Genomic DNA, 21,835 nt, shown 5'->3' with positions numbered 1-21,835 from the left:
TAGACTTACACTGACTTTTGGTATTATCAGGTTCTTACTGGATTTTTAAAATTTGAATGCAAATATCCTTGCTATGTATGGAAATTCAATTTGGTTTAATGGAACAGGTCAAAGTTGATAAGAATCATACATTTATCTTTTTTTTTTCTTGAAATCTTATGCGGAATATTCCTTAATCAAATTACCTTATTCCACAAAGTAATTAAATTAGTAACCAGTTTGTTCATCTGTGTGTTTATTGTCTGTGTCCCCACAGACTGATCTGTTGTCTGTTTCCTTTTTGATGTTATATCCACTGACTAGCACAGTAACTGGAACACTATAGGTCTCCAATAAACATCTGATGAATGTTCAGATATTTGAATCAACATATGAATCAACACAGTTCCAATAACAGGACAGACGAAATATTCTGAGAAATCCTTCTTTTAAAAAAAAACAGATAAAAATTCAAAATATGTTTCTGTAACTAAGGCCAGAAACAACCATAAATTCCAAATCAGAAGGTAAATCCTCAGAGGGCATGTGCCAATCCCTAGTGACCTAAAGCCAGAGATTTTGTTTTGTTCTGTTTTTAAGATTCTTCATTCATTAAATATGTATTGTGTGCCTATTAGGTGCCCAGTAGTGTTCCGGGCAATGCGGATAGAGTAATTATGAAATAGATTATCTTGCGGCCCTCATGGAGCTTATATTCCAGTCCCTTTCATATGCCATATTTTGTGGGTCTTCAGGTCTTGTCCCCAGATTGCTTTAAAGTTAGCAGTCACTATATTGTTTGCTTTGCCCTACTAAAATGCAAGCTCCAGAAAAACAGGGAATTGTTGTCTTTAATAGCTTCACTGCAGTATATTGAAGTATAACTGACATAAAAAAATTTCACAGATTTTAAAGTGTACAATTAGAATCCACTACCACAGTCAACACAATGAACATATAACCATCATACCCAAAAGTTTCTTTGTGACTCTTTTTAATCACCCTCTTTCCCACCCCTTCCCCTGGCACCCTATTCTCCCGAACCACTGATCTCCTTTTTGTCGCTACAGGTTGTATTTTCTAGACGTTTATAATCATGCAGCATCTACTCATTTTTATCTAGTAAGAGCTAGGAATTTAATTAGTCCATAGATTCTATTTGAGGTCAAACAAGGTGGGAAGTGGGGCTAAAGATATCACCCTCCCAAACCCCAATTCCTACAAATAAAGCCTGTACCTCCAAAAGGTTGAAGTATTCTGCAAGTAATGACTTGCAATCTGTACATAACTAACACTTCTGCAAACAATAACCATGGTCATTATTAGAATCTACTTATTGTCTATGTTTATTAGGGGTTGTCAAAATCAAACCACAGAATCCTGAACACCCAGTGGTATGCTACTGTTAATCTGAATATAATGTTTATGATTAAGATCTGAACTCAAAGAAGGTGGCCAACCAGGATAAAACCAACAGTTCTATAATTTGGTAACCAATTCAATCCTTTTCAAGAACTCTCTCCCCAAATCTTTAAGGGGTCTTGATTGGCCTCCATGTACATTTCTGTAAATAAAGTGTTCCCAGGTGTTCAATTCAGTCATAGCTTTTTTTCTTTTCTTTAATGGGGTGAAACCTGCAACGGGTGAAGTTAAAAACAAATAAACAAATCAAACAAACCAAAATCTTGATTGCAGAAGACAGTAGGAATATTTCCTGGCCTTGGCCTTAGCTTGAGATGGAAGAAAACAAAAAAAAAAAAGAAAAGAAAGAAAAGAAAAAAGGTGTCCCCTGAGAATTCCTTAAAAGCCCAGACCCACTAGATGGGAGACCTGAATTCATTCCGTGTGTCGCTCAAAAATTTCTAAGACAAAATACCAGGCAAATACGAAAAGAAAGCTGGCCTAGTTTCAGGGATATTGGATGAAACAGATATTAAGGCATTTCTTAATAATGCCACATATTAATAAAAAGATCAATTATATCCCTATGAGGATATAAAATTTTTTAACTTGTAGACACCTAACAAATTAACTTGAAAAAAATGTAAATAACAAATGAAAAACTACATAAAAAATGTAAAATAACAACTGAAAAACTACAAGGTGATTAATCTAACCATCAAAATGGAACACTGTTAAGTTACTCCGACCAAAAAAATCATTAAGAATATAGAATATCTGAATAACTCAGTTAATTAGCTTGCCCTAATAACTTTGTATAAAAATCTGTAACCAATAACTAGATAATAGCTATTCTTTTAAATCACAATTATACATTTACAATAACTATGTGCTAGGCCATAAAAATGTCTCAACCAATATAAAAGATATTATATAAAACAAAATCTCTGGTTATAACTGAGATCTGATAGAAAAAACAGCAATAAGTTTTTAAACATATTTGTAGGGAAATTAAAAATACATTTTAAAATAAACCTGGGCCAGATCCGGAGGAAGATGGCGGAAGAGTAAGACGCGGAGATCACCTTCCTCCCCACAGATACATCAGAAATTCATATACACGTGGAACAACTCCTACAGAACACCTACTGAACGCTGACAGAAGACCTCAGACCCCCCAAAAGGCAAGAAAATCCCCACATACCTGGGTAGGGCAAAAGAAAAAAGAATAAACAGAGACAAAAGGATAGGGACGGGACCTGCACCCGTGGGAGGGAGCCGTGAAGGAGGAAAGGTTTCCACACACTAGAAGCCCCTTCGCGGGCGGAGACTGCGGGTGGCGGAGGGGGAAAGCTTCGGAGTACCGAGGAGAGCACAGCAACAGGGGTGCGGAGGGCAAGGCGGAGAGATTCCGGCACAGAGGATCGGTGCCCTCAGGCACACACCAGCCCGAGAGGCTTGTCTGCTCGGCCGCCGGGGCTGGCGGGGCTGGGAGCTGAGGCTCGGGTATCGGGTTTCAGTCGGAGCACAGGGAGAGGACTGGGTCTGGCGGCAGGAAGAGAGCCTGAAGGGGTTGGTGTGCCGCGGCTAGCCCGGAGGGAGTCCGGGGAAAAAGTCTGGAGCTGCCGAAGAGGCAAGAGACTTTTTCTTCCCTTTTGTTTCCTGGTGCGCGAGGAGAGGGCATTAAGAGCGCTGCTTAAAGAAGCTCCAGAGACGGGCGCGAGCCGCGGCTAAAGGCGCGGACCTCGGAGACGGGGGTGGGACGCTGGGGCTGCTGCTGCCGCCGCCACAAGGCCTGTGGGTGAGCGCAGGTCACTGTCCACCCCCCCTTCCGGGGAGCCTGTGCAGCCCGCCACTGCCGGGGTCCCGGGACCCAGGCACAGCTTCCCCGGGAAACAGCACGGAGCGCCTGGGGCTGGTGCAACGTCACGCCGGCCTCTGCCGCCGCAGGCCCGCCCCGCACTGCGTGCCCCTCCCTCCCCTCGGCCTGAGTGAGCCAGAGCCCCCGAATCAGCGGCTCCTTTAAACCCATCCTGTCTGAGCGAAGAACGGACACCCTCCGGTGACCTATGCGCAGAGGCGGGGCCAGGTCCAAGGCTGAGACCCGGGAGCTGTGAGAGCAGAGAAGAGACAGGGAAATCTCTCTGTGCAGCCTCGGAGGCAGCGGATTAAAGCTCCACAGTCCGCTTGATGTGCCCTGCATCTGTGGAGTGCATGAATGGACAGCGAATCATCCCAAATTGAGGAGGTGGACTTTGAGGACAATATTTGAGATTTTTTCCCCTTTTCCTCTTTTTACAATGAACTATCCCAAATTAAGGAGGTGGACTTTGAGAGCAAGATTTCAGACTTTTTCCCCTTTTCCTCTTTTTACAACGACTTATCCCAAATTGAGGAGGTGGACTTTGAGAGCAAGATTTTCGATTTTTTTCCCCCTGTTCTGTTTTTGTGAATGTGTATGTGTATGCTTCTGTGTGAGATTTTCTCTGTATAGCTTTGCTTCCAGCACAGGGCCCAGGGTTCTATCCGTCCGTTTTTTTTTTCAATAATTACTTTTTTATTTTTAATAATGCTACTATGTTTTATACTTTATTCTATTTTACTTTATCTTCTCTCTTTCTTTTTTTCCTACCTTCCCGTCCTCCATCCCTCCCTCCGCCCCTTTCTTTCTTTCTTTCCTCCCTCCCTCCCTCCTGTCTGTCTTTCTTTCTTTCCTTCCTCCCTCCCTTCTTCCTTTCACTCTTTCTTTTTCTTTCCTTCCTCCCTCCCTTCCGTTCTTTCTTTCTTTCCATCCTTCCTCCCTCCCTCCCTCCTTTCTTTCTTTCTTTCTCTCTCTCTTTCTTTCTTCTACTAATACTTTCTTTCTACTTTTTCTCCCTTTTATTCTGAGCCGGGTAGATAAAAGGCTCTTGGTGCTGCAGCCAGGAGTCAGTGCTGTGCCTCTGAAGTGGGAGAGCCAACTTCAGGACACGGGTCCACAAGAGACCTCCCAGCTCCACATAATATCAAGCAGCGAAAATCTCCCAGAGATCTCCATCTCAACACCAGCACCCAGCTTCAGTCAACGACCAGCAAGCTACAGTGCTGGTCACCCTATGCCAAGCAACTAGCAAGACAGGAACACAACCCCACCCATTAGCAGAGAGGCTGCCTAAAAACATAATAAGGCCATAGGCACCCCAAAACACACCACCAGACGTGGACCTGTCCACCAGAAAGACAAGATCGAGCCTCAACCACCAGAACACAGGCACTAGTCCCCCACACCAGGAAGCCTACACAACCTACTGAAACAACCTTAGCCACTGGGGACAGACACCAAAAACAACGGGAACTACGAATCTGCAGCCTGCAAAAAGGAGACCCCAAACACAGTAACATAAGCAAAATGAGAAGACAGAAAAACACACAGCAGGTGAAGGAGCAAGATAAAAACCTACCAGACCTAACAAATGAAGAGGTAATAGGCAGTCTACCTGAAAAAGAATTCAGAATAATGATAGTAAAGATGATCCAAGATTCTATTTCCATGATCCATAATCTTGGAAATAGAATAGACAAAATGCAAGAAACAGTTAACAAGGACCTAGAAGAACTAAAGATGAATCAAGCATCGATTAAAAACACAATAAATGAAATGAAAAATACTCTAGATGGGTACAATAGCAGAATAACTGAGGCAGAAGAACGGATAAGTGAGGTGGAAGATAAAATAGTGGAAATAACTGCTGCAGAGCAAAATAAAGAAAAAAGAATGAAAAGAATAGAGGACAGTCTCAGAGACCTCTGGGACAACATTAAACACACCAACATTCGAATTATAGGGGTTCCAGAAGAAGAAGAGAAAAAGAAAGGGACTGAGAAAATATTTCAAGAGATTATAGTTGAAAACTTCCCCAATATAGGAAAGGAAATAGTTAATCAAGTTCAGGAGGCACAGAGAGTCCCATACAGAATAAATCCAACGAGAAATATGCCAAGACACATATTAATCAAACTGTCAAAAATTAAATACAAAGAAATCATATCATAAGCAGAAGGGAAAAACAACAAATAACACACAAGGGAATCCCCATCAGGTTAACAGCTGATCTCTCAGCAGAAACTCTACAAGCCAGAAGGGAGTGGCAGGACATAATTAAAGTGATGAAGGAGAAAAACCTGCAACCAAGATTACTCTACCCAGCAAGGATCTCATTCAGATTTGATGGAGAAATTAAAACGTTTACAGACAAGCAAAAGCTGAGAGAGTTCAGCACCACCAAACCAGCTTTACAACAAATGCTAAAGGAACTTCTCTAGGCAAGAAACACAACAGAAGGAAAATACCTACAATAACGAACCCAAAACAATTAAGGAAATGGGAATAGGAACATACATATCAATAATTACCTTAAATGTAAATGGACTAAATGCTCCTACCAAAAGACACAGGTTGGCTGAAGGGATACAAAAACAAGACCCGTATATATGCTGTCTACAAAAGACCCACTTCAGACCTAGAGACACATACAGATTGAAAATAAGGGGATGGAAAAAGATATTCCATGCAAATGGAAATCAAAAGAAAGCTGGAGTAGCAATTCTTATATCAGACAAAATAGACTTTAAAATAAAGACTATTAGAAGAGACAAAGAAGGACACTACATAATGATAAAAGGATCGATCCAAGACGAAGATATAACAATTGTAAATATTTATGCACCCAACATAGGAGCACCTCAATACATAAGGCAAATACTAACAGCCATAAAAGGGGAAATCAACAGTAACACACTCATAGTAGGGGACTTTAACACCCCACTTTCACCAATGGACAGATCATCCAAAATGAAAATAAATAAGGAAACACAAGCTTTAAATGATACATTAAACAAGATGGACTTAGTTGATATTTATAGGACATTCCATCCACAAACAACAGAATACACATTTTTCTCAAGTGCTCATGGAACATTTTCCAGGATAGATCATATCTTGGGTCACAATTCAAGCCTTGGTAAATTTAAGAAAATTGAAATTGTATCAAGTATCTTTTCCGACCACAATGCTATGAGACTAGACATCAATTACAGGAAAAGATCTGTAAAAAATACAAACACATGGAGGCTAAACAATACACTACTTAATAACGAAGTGATCACTGAAGAAATCAAAGAGGAAATTAAAAAATACCTAGAAACAAATGACAATGGAGACACAACGACCCAAAACCTATGGGATGCAGCAAAAGCAGTTCTAAGGGGGAAGTTTATAGCAATACAATCCCACTTTAAGAAACAGGAAACATCTTGAGTAAACAACCTGACCCTGCACCTAAAGCAATTAGAGAAAGAACAAAAAAACCCCAAAGTTAGCAGAAGGAAAGAAATCATAAAGATCAGATCAGAAATAAATGAAAAAGAAATGAAGGAAACGATAGCAAAGATCAATAAAACTAAAAGCTGGTTCTTTGAGAAGACAAACAAAATTGATAAACCATTAGCCAGACTCATCAAGAAAAAAAGGGAGAAGACTCAAATCAATAGAATTAGAAGTGAAAAAGGAGAAGTAACAACTGACACTGCAGAAATACAAAAGATCATGAGAGATTACTACAAGCAACTCTATGCCAATGAAATGGACAACCTGGAAGAAATGGACAAATTCTTAGAAATGCACAACCTGCCAAGACTGAATCAGGAAGAAATAGAAAATATGAATAGACCAATCACAAGCACTGAAATTGAAACTGTGATTAAAAATCTTCCAACAAACAAAAGCCCAGGACCAGATGGCTTCACAGGCGAATTCTATCAAACATTTAGAGAAGAGCTAACACCCATCCTTCTCAAACTCTTCCAAAATATAGCAGAGGGAGGAACACTTCCAAACTCATTCTACGAGGCCACCATCACCTTGATACCAAAACCAGGCAAGGATGTCACAAAGAAAGAAAACTACAGGCCGATATCACTGATGAACATAGATGCAAAAATCCTCAACAAAATACTAGCAAACAGAATCCAACAGCACATTAAAAGGATCATACAGCATGATCAAGTGGGGTTTATTCCAGGAAGGCAAGGATTCTTCAGTATATGCAAATCAATCAATGTGATACACCATATTAACAAACTGAAGAGGAAAAACCATATGATCATTTCAATAGATGCAGAGAAAGCTTTCGACAAAATTCAACACCCATTTATGATAAAAACCCTGCAGAAAGTAGGCATAGAGGGAACTTTCCTCAACATAATAAAGGCCATATATGACAAACCCACAGCCAACATTGTCCTCAATGGTGAAAAACTGAAACCATTTCCACTAAGATCAGGAACAAGACAAGGCTGCCCACTCTCACCACTCTTATTCAACTTAGTTTTGGAAGTTTTAGCCACAGCATTCAGAGAAAAAAAAGAAATAAAAGGAATCCAAATTGGAAAAGAAGAAGTAAAGCTGTCACTGTTTGCAGATGACATGATACTATACATAAAGAATCCTAAAGATGCTACCAGAAAACTACTAGAGCTAATCAATGAATTTGGTAAAGTAGCAGGATACAAAATTAATGCACAGAAATCTCTGGCATTCCTGTACACTAATGATGAAAAATCTGAAAGTGAAATCAAGAAAACACTCCCATTTACCATTGCAACAAAAAGAATAAAATATCTAGGAATAAACCTACCTAAGGAGACAAAAGACCTGTATGCAGAAAATTATAAGAAGCTGATGAAAGAAATTAAAGATGATACAAATAGATGGAGAGATATACCATGCTCCTGGATTGGAAGAATCAATATTGTGAAAATGACTCTACTACCCAAAGCAATCTACAGATTCAATGCAATCCCTATCAAACTACCAATGGCATTTTTCACAGAACTAGAACAAAAAATTTCAAAATTTGTTTGGAAAAACAAAAGACCCCGAATAGCCAAAGCAATCTTGAGAACGAAAAACGGAGCTGGAGGAATCAGGCTCCCTGACTTCAGACTATACTACAAAGCTACAGTAATCAAGACAGTGTGGTACTGGCACAAAAACAGAAAGATAGATCAATGGAACAGGATAGAAAGCCCAGAGATAAACCCACACACATATGGTCAACTTATCTTTGATAAAGGAGGCAGGAATGTACAGTGGAGAAAGGACAGCCTCTTCAATAAGTGGTGCTGGGAAAACTGGACAGGGACATGTAAAAGTATGAGATTAGAACAGTCCCTAACACCATACACATAAATAAGCTCAAAATGGATTAAAGACCTAAATGTAAGGCCAGAAACTATCAAACTCTTAGAGGAAAACATAGGCAGAACACTCTATGACATAAATCACAGCAAGATCCTTTTGGACCCACCTCCTAGAGAATTGGAAATAAAAACAAAGATTAACAAATGGGACCTAATGAATCTTCAAAGCTTTTGCAAAGCAAAGGAAACCATAAACAAGAACAAAAGACAACCCTCAGAATGGGAGAAAATATTGGCAAATGAAGCAACTGACAAAGGATTAATCTCCAAAATTTATAAGCAGCTCATGCAGCTCAATAGCAAAAAAACAAACAACCCAATCCAAAAATGGGCAGAAGACTTAAATAGGCAGTTCTCCAAAGAAGATATACAGACTGCCAACAAACACATGAAAGAATGCTCAACATCATTAATCATTAGAGAAACGCAAATCACAGCTACAATGAGATATCATCTCACACCAGTCAGAATGGCCATCATCAAGAAATCTAGAAACAATAAATGCTGGAGAGGGTGTGGAGAAAAGGGAACACTCTTGCACTGCTGGCGGGAATGTGAATTGGTACAGCCTCAATGGAGAACAGTATGGAGGTTCCTTAAAAAACTAAAAATAGAACTACCATATGACCCAGCAATCCCACTACTAAGCATATACCCTGAGAAAAACATAATTCAAAAAGAGACATGTACCAAAATGTTCATTGCAGCTCTATTCACAATAGCCCGGAGATGGAAACAACCCAAGTGTCCATCATCGGATGAATGGATAAAGAAGATGTGGCACATATATACAATGGAATATTACTCAGCCATAAAAAGAAACGAAACTGAGCTATTTGTAATGAGGTGGATAGGCCTAGAGTCTGTCATACAGAGTGAAGTAAGTCAGAAAGAGAAAGACAAATACCATATGCTAACACATATATATGGAATTTAAGAAAAAAAAATGTCATGAAGAACTTAGGGGTAAAACAGGAATAGAGACACAGACCTACTGGGGGTGGGCTTGGGGATATCGGGGGTGGGCTGTGACGGGGCGGGGGAGAGGCATGGACGTGTATACACTGCCGGGCGTGGGGTGGATGGATGGTGGGGGGTGGCCGCGTGGCGCGGGGGGATCGGCTCGGTGCTTTGTGGCCACCTGGAGGGGTGGGATGGGGAGAATGGGAGGGAGGGAGACGCAGGAGGGAGGGGATGTGGGAACAGATGTATATGTATGACTGATTCACTTTGTTGTAAAGCAGAGACTAATAAAAAAATAAAAATTAAAAAAAAAATAAACCTGGGTAAAAAATAAATCATCTGGAAGATTAAAAAAAAAAAAACTTAGTACTAAACAAACTTAATATCTTGGGATCTAGAAAAAGAGGAGCTTAGAAGGAAATTTATGGTCTGAAATGACTATGTTAGAAAAAAAGAATGGTTAAAAATTAATAAATTCTACAACTATCTAAAGATTATTAGGTGGGGGGAAGGAAATAAACCCAAATAAGACAATATAAAAATGAGAACAAAATTAATTAAGCAGAATAAAGATATAACAGAGAAGACTAACAGCTCAAAACTTAATTCTTCAAAATGAGGAATTAAATGAAAAATTACTTTCAAGATTAATAAAAAATAAACTGGGCTTCCCTGGTGGTGCAGTGGTTGAGAGTCCGCCTGCCGATGCAGGGGACATGGGTTCGTGCCTCGGTCCGGGAAGATCCCACATGCCGCAGAGCGGCTGGGCCCGTGAGCCATGGCTGCTGAGCCTGCGCATCCGGAGCCTGTGCTCCGCAACGGGAGAGGCCACAACAGTGAGAGGCCCGCGTACCGCAAAATAAATAAATAAATAAATAAATAAACTATATTCATAATGAAAAAGAACTACTTTGAAGAGAACACAGACAATACATGTTAAGAGAATAAACAACTTTATACCAACAAATGAAAAAATTACGTGATATCAATATTCCTAAAAGAGTCAGTAATCAAAACTGACTCTAAAAGGAACAGAAAATATGAATAGCTCAGTAACACAGGCCCTTGATGGCTTCATAAGCTAATGTGACCAAACATTTAAGGCATGGATAATTACTATTTTACACAAACTCTCAGAGAACTGAAAAGAAGAAGTACTCCTACTATTCATTTTAGTAGTCTTCTATAACCAGAACCAGACAGGATAGTATATAAATGGAAAATTCCAGGCCAAACTCATTCAAAATCACAGATGTAAAAATTCTAAAAGATATAATACTAGCAAACAGGCAAAAAAGATCATGACCAAATTAATTTAAGATTGGTTTAACATTACAGAATCTATTAATATAATACAACACATTAAGGAATTCAAGGAGAAAAAAAATCACATACAAATAATTTCAGTGAATGTAGATAATACATTTGATAAAATTCAATATCAATCCCATTCATGTTAAAAATTCTTAGCAAAATAAGAATGAAAGGGAATACTTCCGTAACCAAAGGATAATCTACAAAAACTTACAGCACACACCATATTCAATGGTTAAATATTGAAAGCAATTTCCTAACTATCAGGAGGTAAAACAATAAGAATGTTAGCTCTTATTACTTCCATTAAACACCACAGAGGTCTTAGCAGTTATAATAAAACAAGGGATAAAATACTGGAAAGGGAAGAAGAAAACTGCCTTTATCCAAAGTGGTTATTATTATCCATATAGAAAATTCAGAAATGAAAATCTACATAGTACTAGAATTTGGGATTCATATTCTTATTAAAAATTATATATATACATATATATATGTATATGTGAAGTACATACACCAAGACACTAAAAGCATACATCAAGACACTAAAAGCTTCTACATAAATATTTAATAAGTTTATCTTTAGGTGGTGGGTTTATGAGAGATTTTAACTTTTTTATTTCAGCATTTTGGTTTTCCCAGTGTCCTGAACCAGATTATTTTATAAAAGAATAATAATGTTACAAGATGTCAAAAAATATATAAAACTCAATTTCATATCTACATACTAGCAACAGAAAATGCAATTTAAAAATATTTAAGGGCCTCCCTGGTGGCGCAGTGGTTAAGAGTCCGCCTGCCGATGCAGGGGATACGGGTTCGTGCCCCGGTCTGGGAGGATCCCATATGCCGCGGAGCGGCTGGGCCCGTGAGCCATGGCCGCTGGGCCTGCGCGTCCGGAGCCTGTGCTCCGCAACGGGAGAGGCCACAACAGTGAGAGGCCCACATACCGCAAAAAGAAAAAAAAAAAAAAATTTAAAAGCAACACAAAATATAAAGATTTCTAGGAATAAACCAAAGATTTACAATGCCTTTCTGAAGAAAATGATAACAATTAATTGTAAGAAATAAAATAGGAATTTAATAAATAGAAAGACATACCAGGTTAATGGTTAAGAGGCTCAATATCATAAAGATGTAAATTCTTTACAATTTATAGATCTGACACAACTCCAATCAAAATTGTCAGAGAGATTTTTTGGTAGAATTTGACAAGCTAATTATAAAATTAAATGGAAAAGAAAAAGGACACAAATAGGTAATACACTTCTAAAGAAAAAGAAATATGTAAAGGAGATTGCTCTACTAGAAAACAAGATTTATTATTAGACTTTAATAATTTGGGTAGGGCAGCATTTGTGCTGGGATAAACAAATGGAAAAGAGAAAGCTCAGAAACAATCTTCCCCTGATAACCTGAGATATGACAGAGGTTGTGGTGCAAAGGAGGGCCTATTTAAAAGAGTGGGATAATTATTTATCTTTATGGGGAAAAATGAAAATCCATCCTACCTGACACCATATCCTAAGATAAATTTTATATCAACTAATTCTACTAGAATAGAGGTGGGGAAACAGGAGTGGAGGATTAACTCTGATTGATGGTAAGAAACGTTTTCTCAGGAGAGATGACCTTTGACCTGCTCCTTCGAGAATGAAAAGGAAGAGCAATGTGGAAAATGGACTTCCAGGCTGAAGGAACAGCAAGATCAAAGTCTGAGAAACTTTCTGGGAATGGACAGACAACCAGCCCAGCTGAACAGGAAAGACAGAGAAAGATGATGATGGCTGATTGGTGCGTCATGACATTTTTACACCTATACTCCACTAGGTCTTCATCCAGGCCAGAATCAGTCATGTTCACAGAAGGGAAATATTATAACTACAGTACTTCTATCCTGATACTCATCAAAAAAACACTTATTAATTGCAGCTCAGATATGCAAAAAGAAATCAAAAACATTTTTTAAAAGCTTGTGAGGTTAGTTTACCTTTTCTTTTTTTTCTTGGGTGTCTTGGTCCTCGTTATTAGTGATTTTATTGGCCTTGTTATGTGCACTAGGAATGACCTACCACCACAAAAACAAGGAAGGGGGAAAAGGAAAACATTTAAATGTCACAATCATTATGTGGCTTTAATTTTTTTAAAAAACAATTAAAATCCTACTTAACTCTCTAACTTCACCTAAAAAGTAAAGACACGAGAAGTACAATTCAAGGCAAACAATACAACTTGGGAAATCTAACAAGCTATAAAACCCAAAATGTGCGTGCGTGTGTGTGTGTGCGTGCGTGTGTGTGTGTGTGTGTAGCATCAAGGGGCAATAAATGCACAGGCTTGTGTAGATCCAGAAAGTGAAGATGAAGACTAAGAAGGTCACAATACTTACTGTCATCCAAACATCTCATTTTGCAAAATACACTTTTAAGGGTAAGCAAAGTTAATTCCTAGAACGCTGAATGCAACATTTATCTCACAGATCTACCTTATTCATCATTGTACCCCAGTTCAAGTATGATATCTAGCACACTGTGCACATTCAATAAATATTTCACTATCACTGCTAGCATATAAATAAATTACAAAGCTACTTACACTCCTGGATAAAAGGTCAATGAGACCTGGAATTTAGTGTTATTTATCACTATAACCCTGTTGCTCAGAAAAAGCCTAATACATAGTAGTGTTGAATAAATGTTTATAAATGAGTCAAACAGTTCAATTTCATAGAAATAATTTTAATTCTTAATGGTGCCAATATCATAGATTACTTTTTGACTCATTTCTTTTTGTAAAACTATCTATAAAACATCTTAGGAAAATACAAAGCTGTTAAGTGATTTTTTTAAAAGGATCCTTAAATAGCTAACACAAATAATGTTGGCATGAAATCTGATGACAGACATGCAAATTAAAAGGAAATATAAATATCCTTTCTCAGAAAATTAAAGGAACTTCCTGCCTAGGGATAATTTAAAAAACAGAACCAAAAAAAAACTTCTCTCTAAAGGCAATTTAAGGGACTTCCCTGGCAGTCCAGTGGTTAAGACTTCACCTTCCAATGCAGGGGGTGTGGGTTCAATCCCTGGTCAGGGAGCTAAGATCCAACATGCTTCATGGCCAAAAAATCAAAACAAAAAACAGAAGCAATATTGTAACAAATTCAATAAAGACTTTAAATATGGTCCACATCAAAAAAAAATCTTTAAAAAAATAAAAAATAAAGGCAATTTAAGATTAATTCTTCTTTACTTTTAACTTAGAGTCTAAGGAAATTAATTTTGGAATAAATGAAGTCTCAGGAATGTTTCACTTAAGTAAAAAACAACAGTAGTGATACAGCAACATGTTTTTGGTGCTTCCTATGTAAATAGACACTGTACTAAATATTTATTTCTCTATTTATTTATTTTTAATATTTATTTGGCTGCGCCAGGTCTTAGTTGCGGCACTCGGGATCTCCTATGCAGCATGTGGGATCAGTTGTGGCAATGTGGACTCCTTTAGTTGCAGCAAGACGAATCTAGTTTCCCGACCAGAGATCGAACCTGGGCCCCCTGCACTGGGAGTGAGGAGTCTTAGCCACTGGACCACCAGGGAAGTTCTCTGCTTAATATATACAACAACCTAAGTCAGAGTTCAAAAACTAGTGGGTCTACAGGTATATGTTTCTTGTCCTAAAGAATTTTAAAACAGGAGCTTCCCTTGTGGCTCAGTGGTTAAGAATCTGCCTGCCAATGCAGGGTACACGGGTTCGAGCCCTGGTCCGGGAAGATCCCACGTGCTGTGGAGCATCTAAGCCCTTGTGCCACAACTACTGAGCCTGCGCTCTAGAGGCCATGAGCCACAACCACTGAGCCCGCGTGCCACAACTACTGAAGCCCACAAGCCTAGAGCCTGTGCTCTGCAACAAGAGAAGCCACTGCAATGAGAAGCCCACACACCGCAACAAAGAGTAGCCCCCGTTCACAGCAACGAGAGCAAGCCCAAGCGCAGCAACGAAGACCCAAAGCAGCCATAGATAAATAAATAAATAAATAGAATTTAAAAACAAATACTTTGTCTCTCTAGAAAGTTATAATATCTGCCTACACTGGACCTACTTTCTCCTCTGAAAAAAACAGCTGAAACTGAATGGCAGAAGCTTCGTGATGGGACAAAATGTTAGCTGCCATTCACAAAGTTTGCAAAGTTTGCTTTTCAAACAGCAGAGAAATACCTTTCTGTACCCATACTACTAGCAAAATTTGGAAGACAAAAGGCCCACTAAAAAGACTACATCTTTAAGAAAAGTAGGACAGCACATGTTTCTTATGAAAGTAAAAAATATATTTCTATACAACTAATACACAAAATGTACACGTGTCCAAAAAATTTAGGTGCCATTATGAAACAATGATATTAGGGAAATACAAACGGAATACAGGAAAAAATAAAACAACACATGATAATAAATTTAATGAACTGAAGTCATGATGCCAATTTCAAAAGGGTTTGTTTTTTAATATATAAAAAAAACCCTAATGCTACTGTGAAATGCAATTTTAACTGGAAAAAGTTACCATGGCATAAAAACTTTCTATAGAGGTGTACAGTATAAATCATGAGTTTTGCTCTCAAATAAGCATTTACCAAGTAAATCTAAGCAGATACACAAATTTCTTTCTAGCAGGCTGAAAAAACAGTTGAGAAATTTAGGAGGAAAAGCTTTAAAAAGTAATGTGTTGTTGATCCTCCTAAACCACCTGCTAAAAGCACAAATATCAAAAAATAAAATACAACTCAAAAAAAAGGTACAAATATAAACACCACTGCTCAATTCATGGTGTTGATGAGAATTTCCATGTAACCAAGGCATGTTTAGACACAGGGCCTTGATGGAAATGACTTATTTGGGGGTTTTGAAGAAAGTCTCAAAGTTTAATGTAAACTGATCAAAAATAATTAAGAATTTGGCTATATTTTCTATTCCTGTGATGACCAATATAACTTGCAAGAATAAATAAGCCAAAGAGAGCACCATTTGGCAAAGATTTGAAACTTGATTCCTTTCATTTCCTTATTCAACTGGAATCACTCTGTGCTTAAAAAAAAAAAAAAGGAACAAATCATAGACATTAATATCATCGCCATCCCTTGGCTAGAATCAGAGATAGTTCAATGCTTGATGAACCCAATGCACAATGTAACAGTCTGTGATGCTGCCTGAGGGTTAAGTAACTTGAACATGGGGCCATGCTGAAGACATTTTCCCTTTTATTGAACAGTTGAAAGAAATTGTACTGTTTATATCATCCAAATGAAAATTTCGACCTCAGCTCACCAACAAAGGCTTGGCCATTTTGGCTGACTTTATAACCTATTAAAATGCTTTGAATATTTTTCAGTGGGGCATTTGCAAGTGACCACATAAATGTATAATTTGATTGGCTCATTCTCACTCAAAACTATTTCTTTGGGGCTTCCCTGGTGGCACAGTGGTTGAGAGTCCACCTGCTGATGCAGGGGACACGGGTTCGTGTCCCGGTCTGGGAAGATCCCACATGCGGCGGAGTGGCTGGGCCCATGAGCCATGGCCGCTGAGCCTGCGCTCCACAACAGGAGAGGCCACAACACTGAGAGGCCCGCGTACCGCAAAAAAAACAAAAAACAAAAAACTATTTCTTTGGAAGTGTCACTTGGCAGGGAATAATCTGGCCAATTTTCCTACAGAATTCAGTTTCCAGAAATAAAGTGATGGCCTCAATGACTTTCTCAATATTATAAGAGTTAAAAGGTGGATTCCAATAAATCTAGAATTTCAAATTGTATAAAAATGTGAAGACCTTATTCAGTTTACCTCTCTCAATTAGTCTAGATGGTGTAAATGGAGCACTAGGACTGGAAGGGACTGTGCTGCAGTGCAGTGCACCACAGCAGAGCTGCCCGGGAGGGGTGAGGCTGCAACCCACTTGTGCAGGCAAGCTACAAGTGTGCTGAAATAGCATGTTGATGCCTTCACCCTTGGGACAGCCAGACATCTATTTACAGTTTGCCATACAAATATTATTTTCTGTATTCCTTGACATAAAAAAAGGTTGAAAGGCACTGCATTAGCGAATTGAAAAGAAAATTTTTAAAAAATATGCAGAGTTTTGCTACTGTTCAGAAGTGTCTATGTTTTGAACAGCTGTCTTCCATTATAAAATAAAGAAAAATAAATATGCTTCCAGGTACAGGGCTTATGGGGCTGCATATTGCAATATAAAATACACATCCTGCCACTAACATCTGTGTATCAGAGTTCTAATTCCATACCAAATAAGTAATTTATTATAGAAAAAAAATTCTATGATTAAATACTGCTCTTTGCGAATTCAGAATCTCCAACAGAACATACAACAATGCAACACGTCTGAATTTTTACATGCCTGTAAAAATACCTACCATTTGGTGGCCCCTGTAGAATGTTTTTAACCCTGACCTACTCTGTATTCAAAGTATTTTATAAACAAAGTAACTGGTACAGAAAGGTTAGGTAACTTGCCTCCAAGTTAGCAAAACTGGTAAATAGGGAATCAAGGAATCAAAAATGGGTCTGTTAGACTCCACTGCATACTGGAATAACTCAAATTTGACCAGGAAATCAAAGTCAGAGGAAAAAAGGGAAAATTGAGGTTAATAACTAAATTTTAATGAAGTTAATGCTTCCTTTAAGTAATAGTAGAATAACAGTAAAAATATATTGAAAAATACTTGGAGGCAAAAGCTTGGTCCACAGATACAGAGAATGTTTTTTAAGTAGCTTACTCTTGGAGTGGATGACAAGCTCTGAACAACAAACACCACAGGGTTTCCTGCATTCTTAATGGCCTCAACCGCTTCTCTGTGAGAGGCATTCTGCAAATCTACTCCAGACACCTAAAAACACAGAAGCAATTTATTTCAATTAGAAGGGCAGCTGACCTTGTGGATAGATTAATTCAAAGTTCATGCGTATTATCTAGTTATGATAACAGCCAGAGTCGAATGAGTTATACCAAAGCCAGAAAAAAATAAGATTGACCCAAAAAAGCTTTGCTGTTTTAGGAGATCATGTTTAAGGATATTAATGTTTCACCTTCAAGAAAAGTAAATAAGGTAAATATCTTAATAACAATGGCCCTGATTAAATATAATTGTCTAAAATATGTAGCTCAGTCAGTAACAGAACTTTAAAAAGCTTCTGAGCTTGTAATGTCACCTCTGCCACTATCACAGTACACAATTCTGAGGGAGGGCAGGGGGTGGGGATCTCTCTGGACTCACCTTCTCTCAAGTAAACTGAGAAGAATGACATTTTAAGCAAACTGCCCATTATCACAGTTGAGAAGCTAAACATTTCTCAAATTATATCAAAAAAGAAGTATGAAAACACCCATAGGTTCTTTCTAAAAGAGTTCTGTGTTCAACAAATTTGAGTATGTGGAATCTAGAAAAATGGTAGCAATGAACTTATTTGCAAAGCAGAAATAGAGTTACAGATGTAGAGAACAAATTCACAGTTACCAAGGGGGTAAGGGGGTGTTGGATGAATTGAGATATTGGGATTGACATATATACACTACTATGTATAAAACAGATAACTAATGAGAACCTACTGTATAGCACAGGGAACTCTACCCAATGCTCTGTGGTGATCTAAATGGGAAGGAAATCTAAAAAAGAGTGGATATATGTATACATATAACTGATTCACTTTGCTGTACAGCAAGAAACTAACCAGCATTGTAAAGCAACTATACTCCAATAAAAATTAATTTAAAAAACTGGGGCAAGTGTAAACATCTCCTTATTATATAAATCTGAGAGAACATAACTTGTGAACATGCCCATAATCTCAAAGAGCATTCTGTATTTATCAAACATATTTACAAGAACCAATTTTTGAAACCGATAATGTAAGGAAGCCTTGGTAAAAGTTGAGGTGGTTTACAGTCAGTTGATAGCGACAACTTGTGAATATTGTTTTGCCGTAAGGGGATCAAAGAAATAGGAATGGGGGCTTCCCTGGTGGTGCAGTGGTTGAGAGTCTGCCTGCCAATGCAGGGGACACGGGTTCGGGCCCTGGTCTGGGAGGATCCCACATGCCGCGGAGCAACTAGCCCCGTGAGCCACAAATACTGAGCCTGCGCGTCTGGAGCCTGTGCTCCGCAACGAGAGGCTGCGATAGTGAGAGGCCTGCGCACCGCGATGAGGAGTGGCCCCCACTTGCCGCAACTAGAGAAAGCCCTCGCACAGAAACGAAGAGCCAACACAGCCATAAATAAATGAATGAATGAATGAATAAATAAATAAATAATTAAAAAAAAAAAAAGAAATAGGAATGTAAGTGAAGAGGGATGTGGGATCAAGTTTGGTTTTTGTTTTTAAGATGGGATAGATTACAGTAATAATGATGCAGTGGAGAGGAAAAATGAAGGGTAGAGAGGAGTGATGACTGTGGAAGCAAATCCTTGGACAGCAAAGAGGGAATGACTTCCACTGTACAAGTTAGAGTGGCTCTGGAGAGAAGAAACACAAATAGTTCATTTGCTGCGACAAATACAGTCAGAAAAAAGCTTTGGTATGCAGTGGGAGCAAGGGGAAACTCTCTTTTGACTGCTTCTATTTTCTCAATGAAATAAGAAACAAGGACCATAAACAGAGATTAAGACTGTGGCAGGAGGTATAGGAGGTTTGAAGTAGTTACCTCTGAAAGTAGAAGAATGGAACAACTCGGGAAATATTACAGGGCTACAGGGCAGAATTAAAGACCCACTTGAGGGGGTGGTCATGAATTTAAAATGAGACCAGACAGCATGGGTGGTTATTTTCTCCAGTCGTGCTAGAGATCTGAAATAAGCAAAAAGTTGCACTTAATGAGGATGTGGTTCTCCCAGGCAAGTTCAGTGAAAGGAAAGAGGATCAAAGGAGTTGGAAGTATATGCAACAGAGTGATAGGATGATAAGTCACTGAATCTGATCAGAGTGAGGAAGAAAGTGAGTATGCCAGAAGCTGAGAGACAGAGAAGCGAGGATCCTAAGGTAGGAGATAGGAGCCCGGTGTGTTAGAGGGGTTTAAAGCCAGGTTGAGTCTAAGGTACAGAGAAAGAGGAGAGAGCGGAAAGAAGTGAGGTCAGGGAGGCAGCTGAAGCCACCTGCAAAATCCAAAAGGCCATGGCAAGAACTTTGGCTTTTTATTCTAATAGGCATCAATGAAGATTTTAATGCTCTGTAAAAGCTCTTTTCCCATATGAGTAGAGGAAGGATACGAATAATAGTAAATGAAAAAAATACAGACAAAAATTAAAGTGACACATAAAAGCTGTCACAACAGTTTGATGAAGCTTCTTTCAAATAACCTGATTCCCAAAATATTCAACAGTAAGAGAAGTAGAGGCTATATGAGAACTACTTCCTCCTCTAGTAATAATCAGTTTTTGTTTCCCTAACAGAGATTTCCACATTGTTAAATGGGAATCACCGAAGTCGGGAAGGTAGGAAAAAAACAGTATTCTGTCATATTACAACACAAAAATAATCTTAGTTTTTCTCAGCTTTAAAATTATAACTTAAGAGTATGTTCATTCACACAGATGAAGACCCATTTCTAAAAATTACATGAAATTCTAACTTCCTAGTTTAAAAAACTCTTCTTTATATGGACCTAAACCTTTCATGCAATTGTTTCAAGACAAAGAGAAATGATTATTAAACTTCACTAATAAAACAAACAAGTAATACTTTTCATAGAAAAAAGTAAACAAATGACTCATTATGCTTCACAAAATATATATTAGAGTGTAACATTTCAGGGCTGTTGTGAATTTGAAGAAATATAAATTATTAAATATGAGATAAAACAGTGGGCTCTTATTAGTATGTGTATGAGTGATGATGATTAAATGAGAGAATATTTTGTATTCAATTGAGCACAGAGAAAGATGAGAAACAGAAACAAAATTCAAAAAGATTAAAAAAGTAAACAATCCAATTAGAAAACAGGCAAAAACACAAACACATTTCACCAAAGAGGGTACTGGATGGCAATCAAGTACATGAAAAGTTCTTTCTCATTAGCCATTAGGGAACCACAAATTAAAACAACCATGATATCACTATATATCTAACAAGAATGGCTAAAATGAAAAACAGTGACAACACCAAATGTTGATGAGGATGCAGAGAAACTGAATCACTCATACATTGCTGGTGGAAATACAAAATAGTGCAGCCATTCTGGAAAACAGTTTGACAGTTTCTTAAAACTAAAAAGGAACTTAACATACAACCCAGCAATTACAGTCTTGGGCATCTATCCCAGAGACACAAAGACTTATTTTCACTCAGGAACTTGTATACAAATGTTTATAGGAGCTTTATTCATAATAGCCAAGAACTGGGAACCACCAAAGTGTCTTTCAGTGGGTGAATGGTTAAACGGTGGTACCTCCATACCATGGAATACTACTCATCCATAAAAAGGGATGAATGAGGAGGAGCCTTCAAGATGGCAGAGAAGTAAGACGTGGAGATCACCTTCCTCCCCACAAATACATCAAAACTACATCTACATGTGGAACAACCCTTACAGAACACCTACTGAAGGCTGGCAGAAAACCTCAGACTTCCCAAAAGGCAAGAAACTCCCCGCATACCTGGGTAGGGCAAAAGAAAAAAGAAAAAACAGAGACAAAAGAATAGGGACAGAACCTGCACCAGTGGGAGGGAGCTGTGAAGGAGGAAAAGTTTCCACACAATAGGAAGCTCCTTCACCGGTGGAGATGGGGGCTGGGCAGAGGGGAAGCTTCAGAGCCAAGGAGGAGAGCACAGGAACAGGGGTGCAGAGGGCAAAGCAGAGAGATTCCCGCACAGAGGCATAGTGCTGACCAGCACTCACAAGCGTGAGAGTCTTGTCTGCTCACCCGCCAGAGTGGGT

At 38.5% G+C, this 21,835-nt stretch overlaps 1 protein-coding gene across 3 annotated transcripts in view; it reads right to left on the bottom strand.

Moving 5' to 3' along the window:
* Positions 1-21,835, bottom strand: part of PATJ (PATJ crumbs cell polarity complex component) — a 380,458-nt gene that overhangs the window by 211,995 nt on the left and 146,628 nt on the right. For all 3 annotated transcript variants that reach the window (XM_060089886.1, XM_060089883.1, XM_060089884.1), the window contains exons 25-26: positions 17,686-17,796; positions 12,887-12,964 (exon numbers count right to left, since the gene is read on the bottom strand). In XM_060089886.1, the coding sequence (XP_059945869.1) occupies positions 12,887-12,964; positions 17,686-17,796 (189 nt within the window). The remainder of the gene's footprint in view (positions 1-12,886; positions 12,965-17,685; positions 17,797-21,835) is intronic.

The sequence above is a fragment of the Mesoplodon densirostris genome, chromosome 2 (assembly GCF_025265405.1).
Source record: "Mesoplodon densirostris isolate mMesDen1 chromosome 2, mMesDen1 primary haplotype, whole genome shotgun sequence".
Lineage (NCBI taxonomy): Eukaryota > Metazoa > Chordata > Mammalia > Artiodactyla > Ziphiidae > Mesoplodon > Mesoplodon densirostris.
This window is presented reverse-complemented; position numbering and strand designations above follow the sequence as displayed.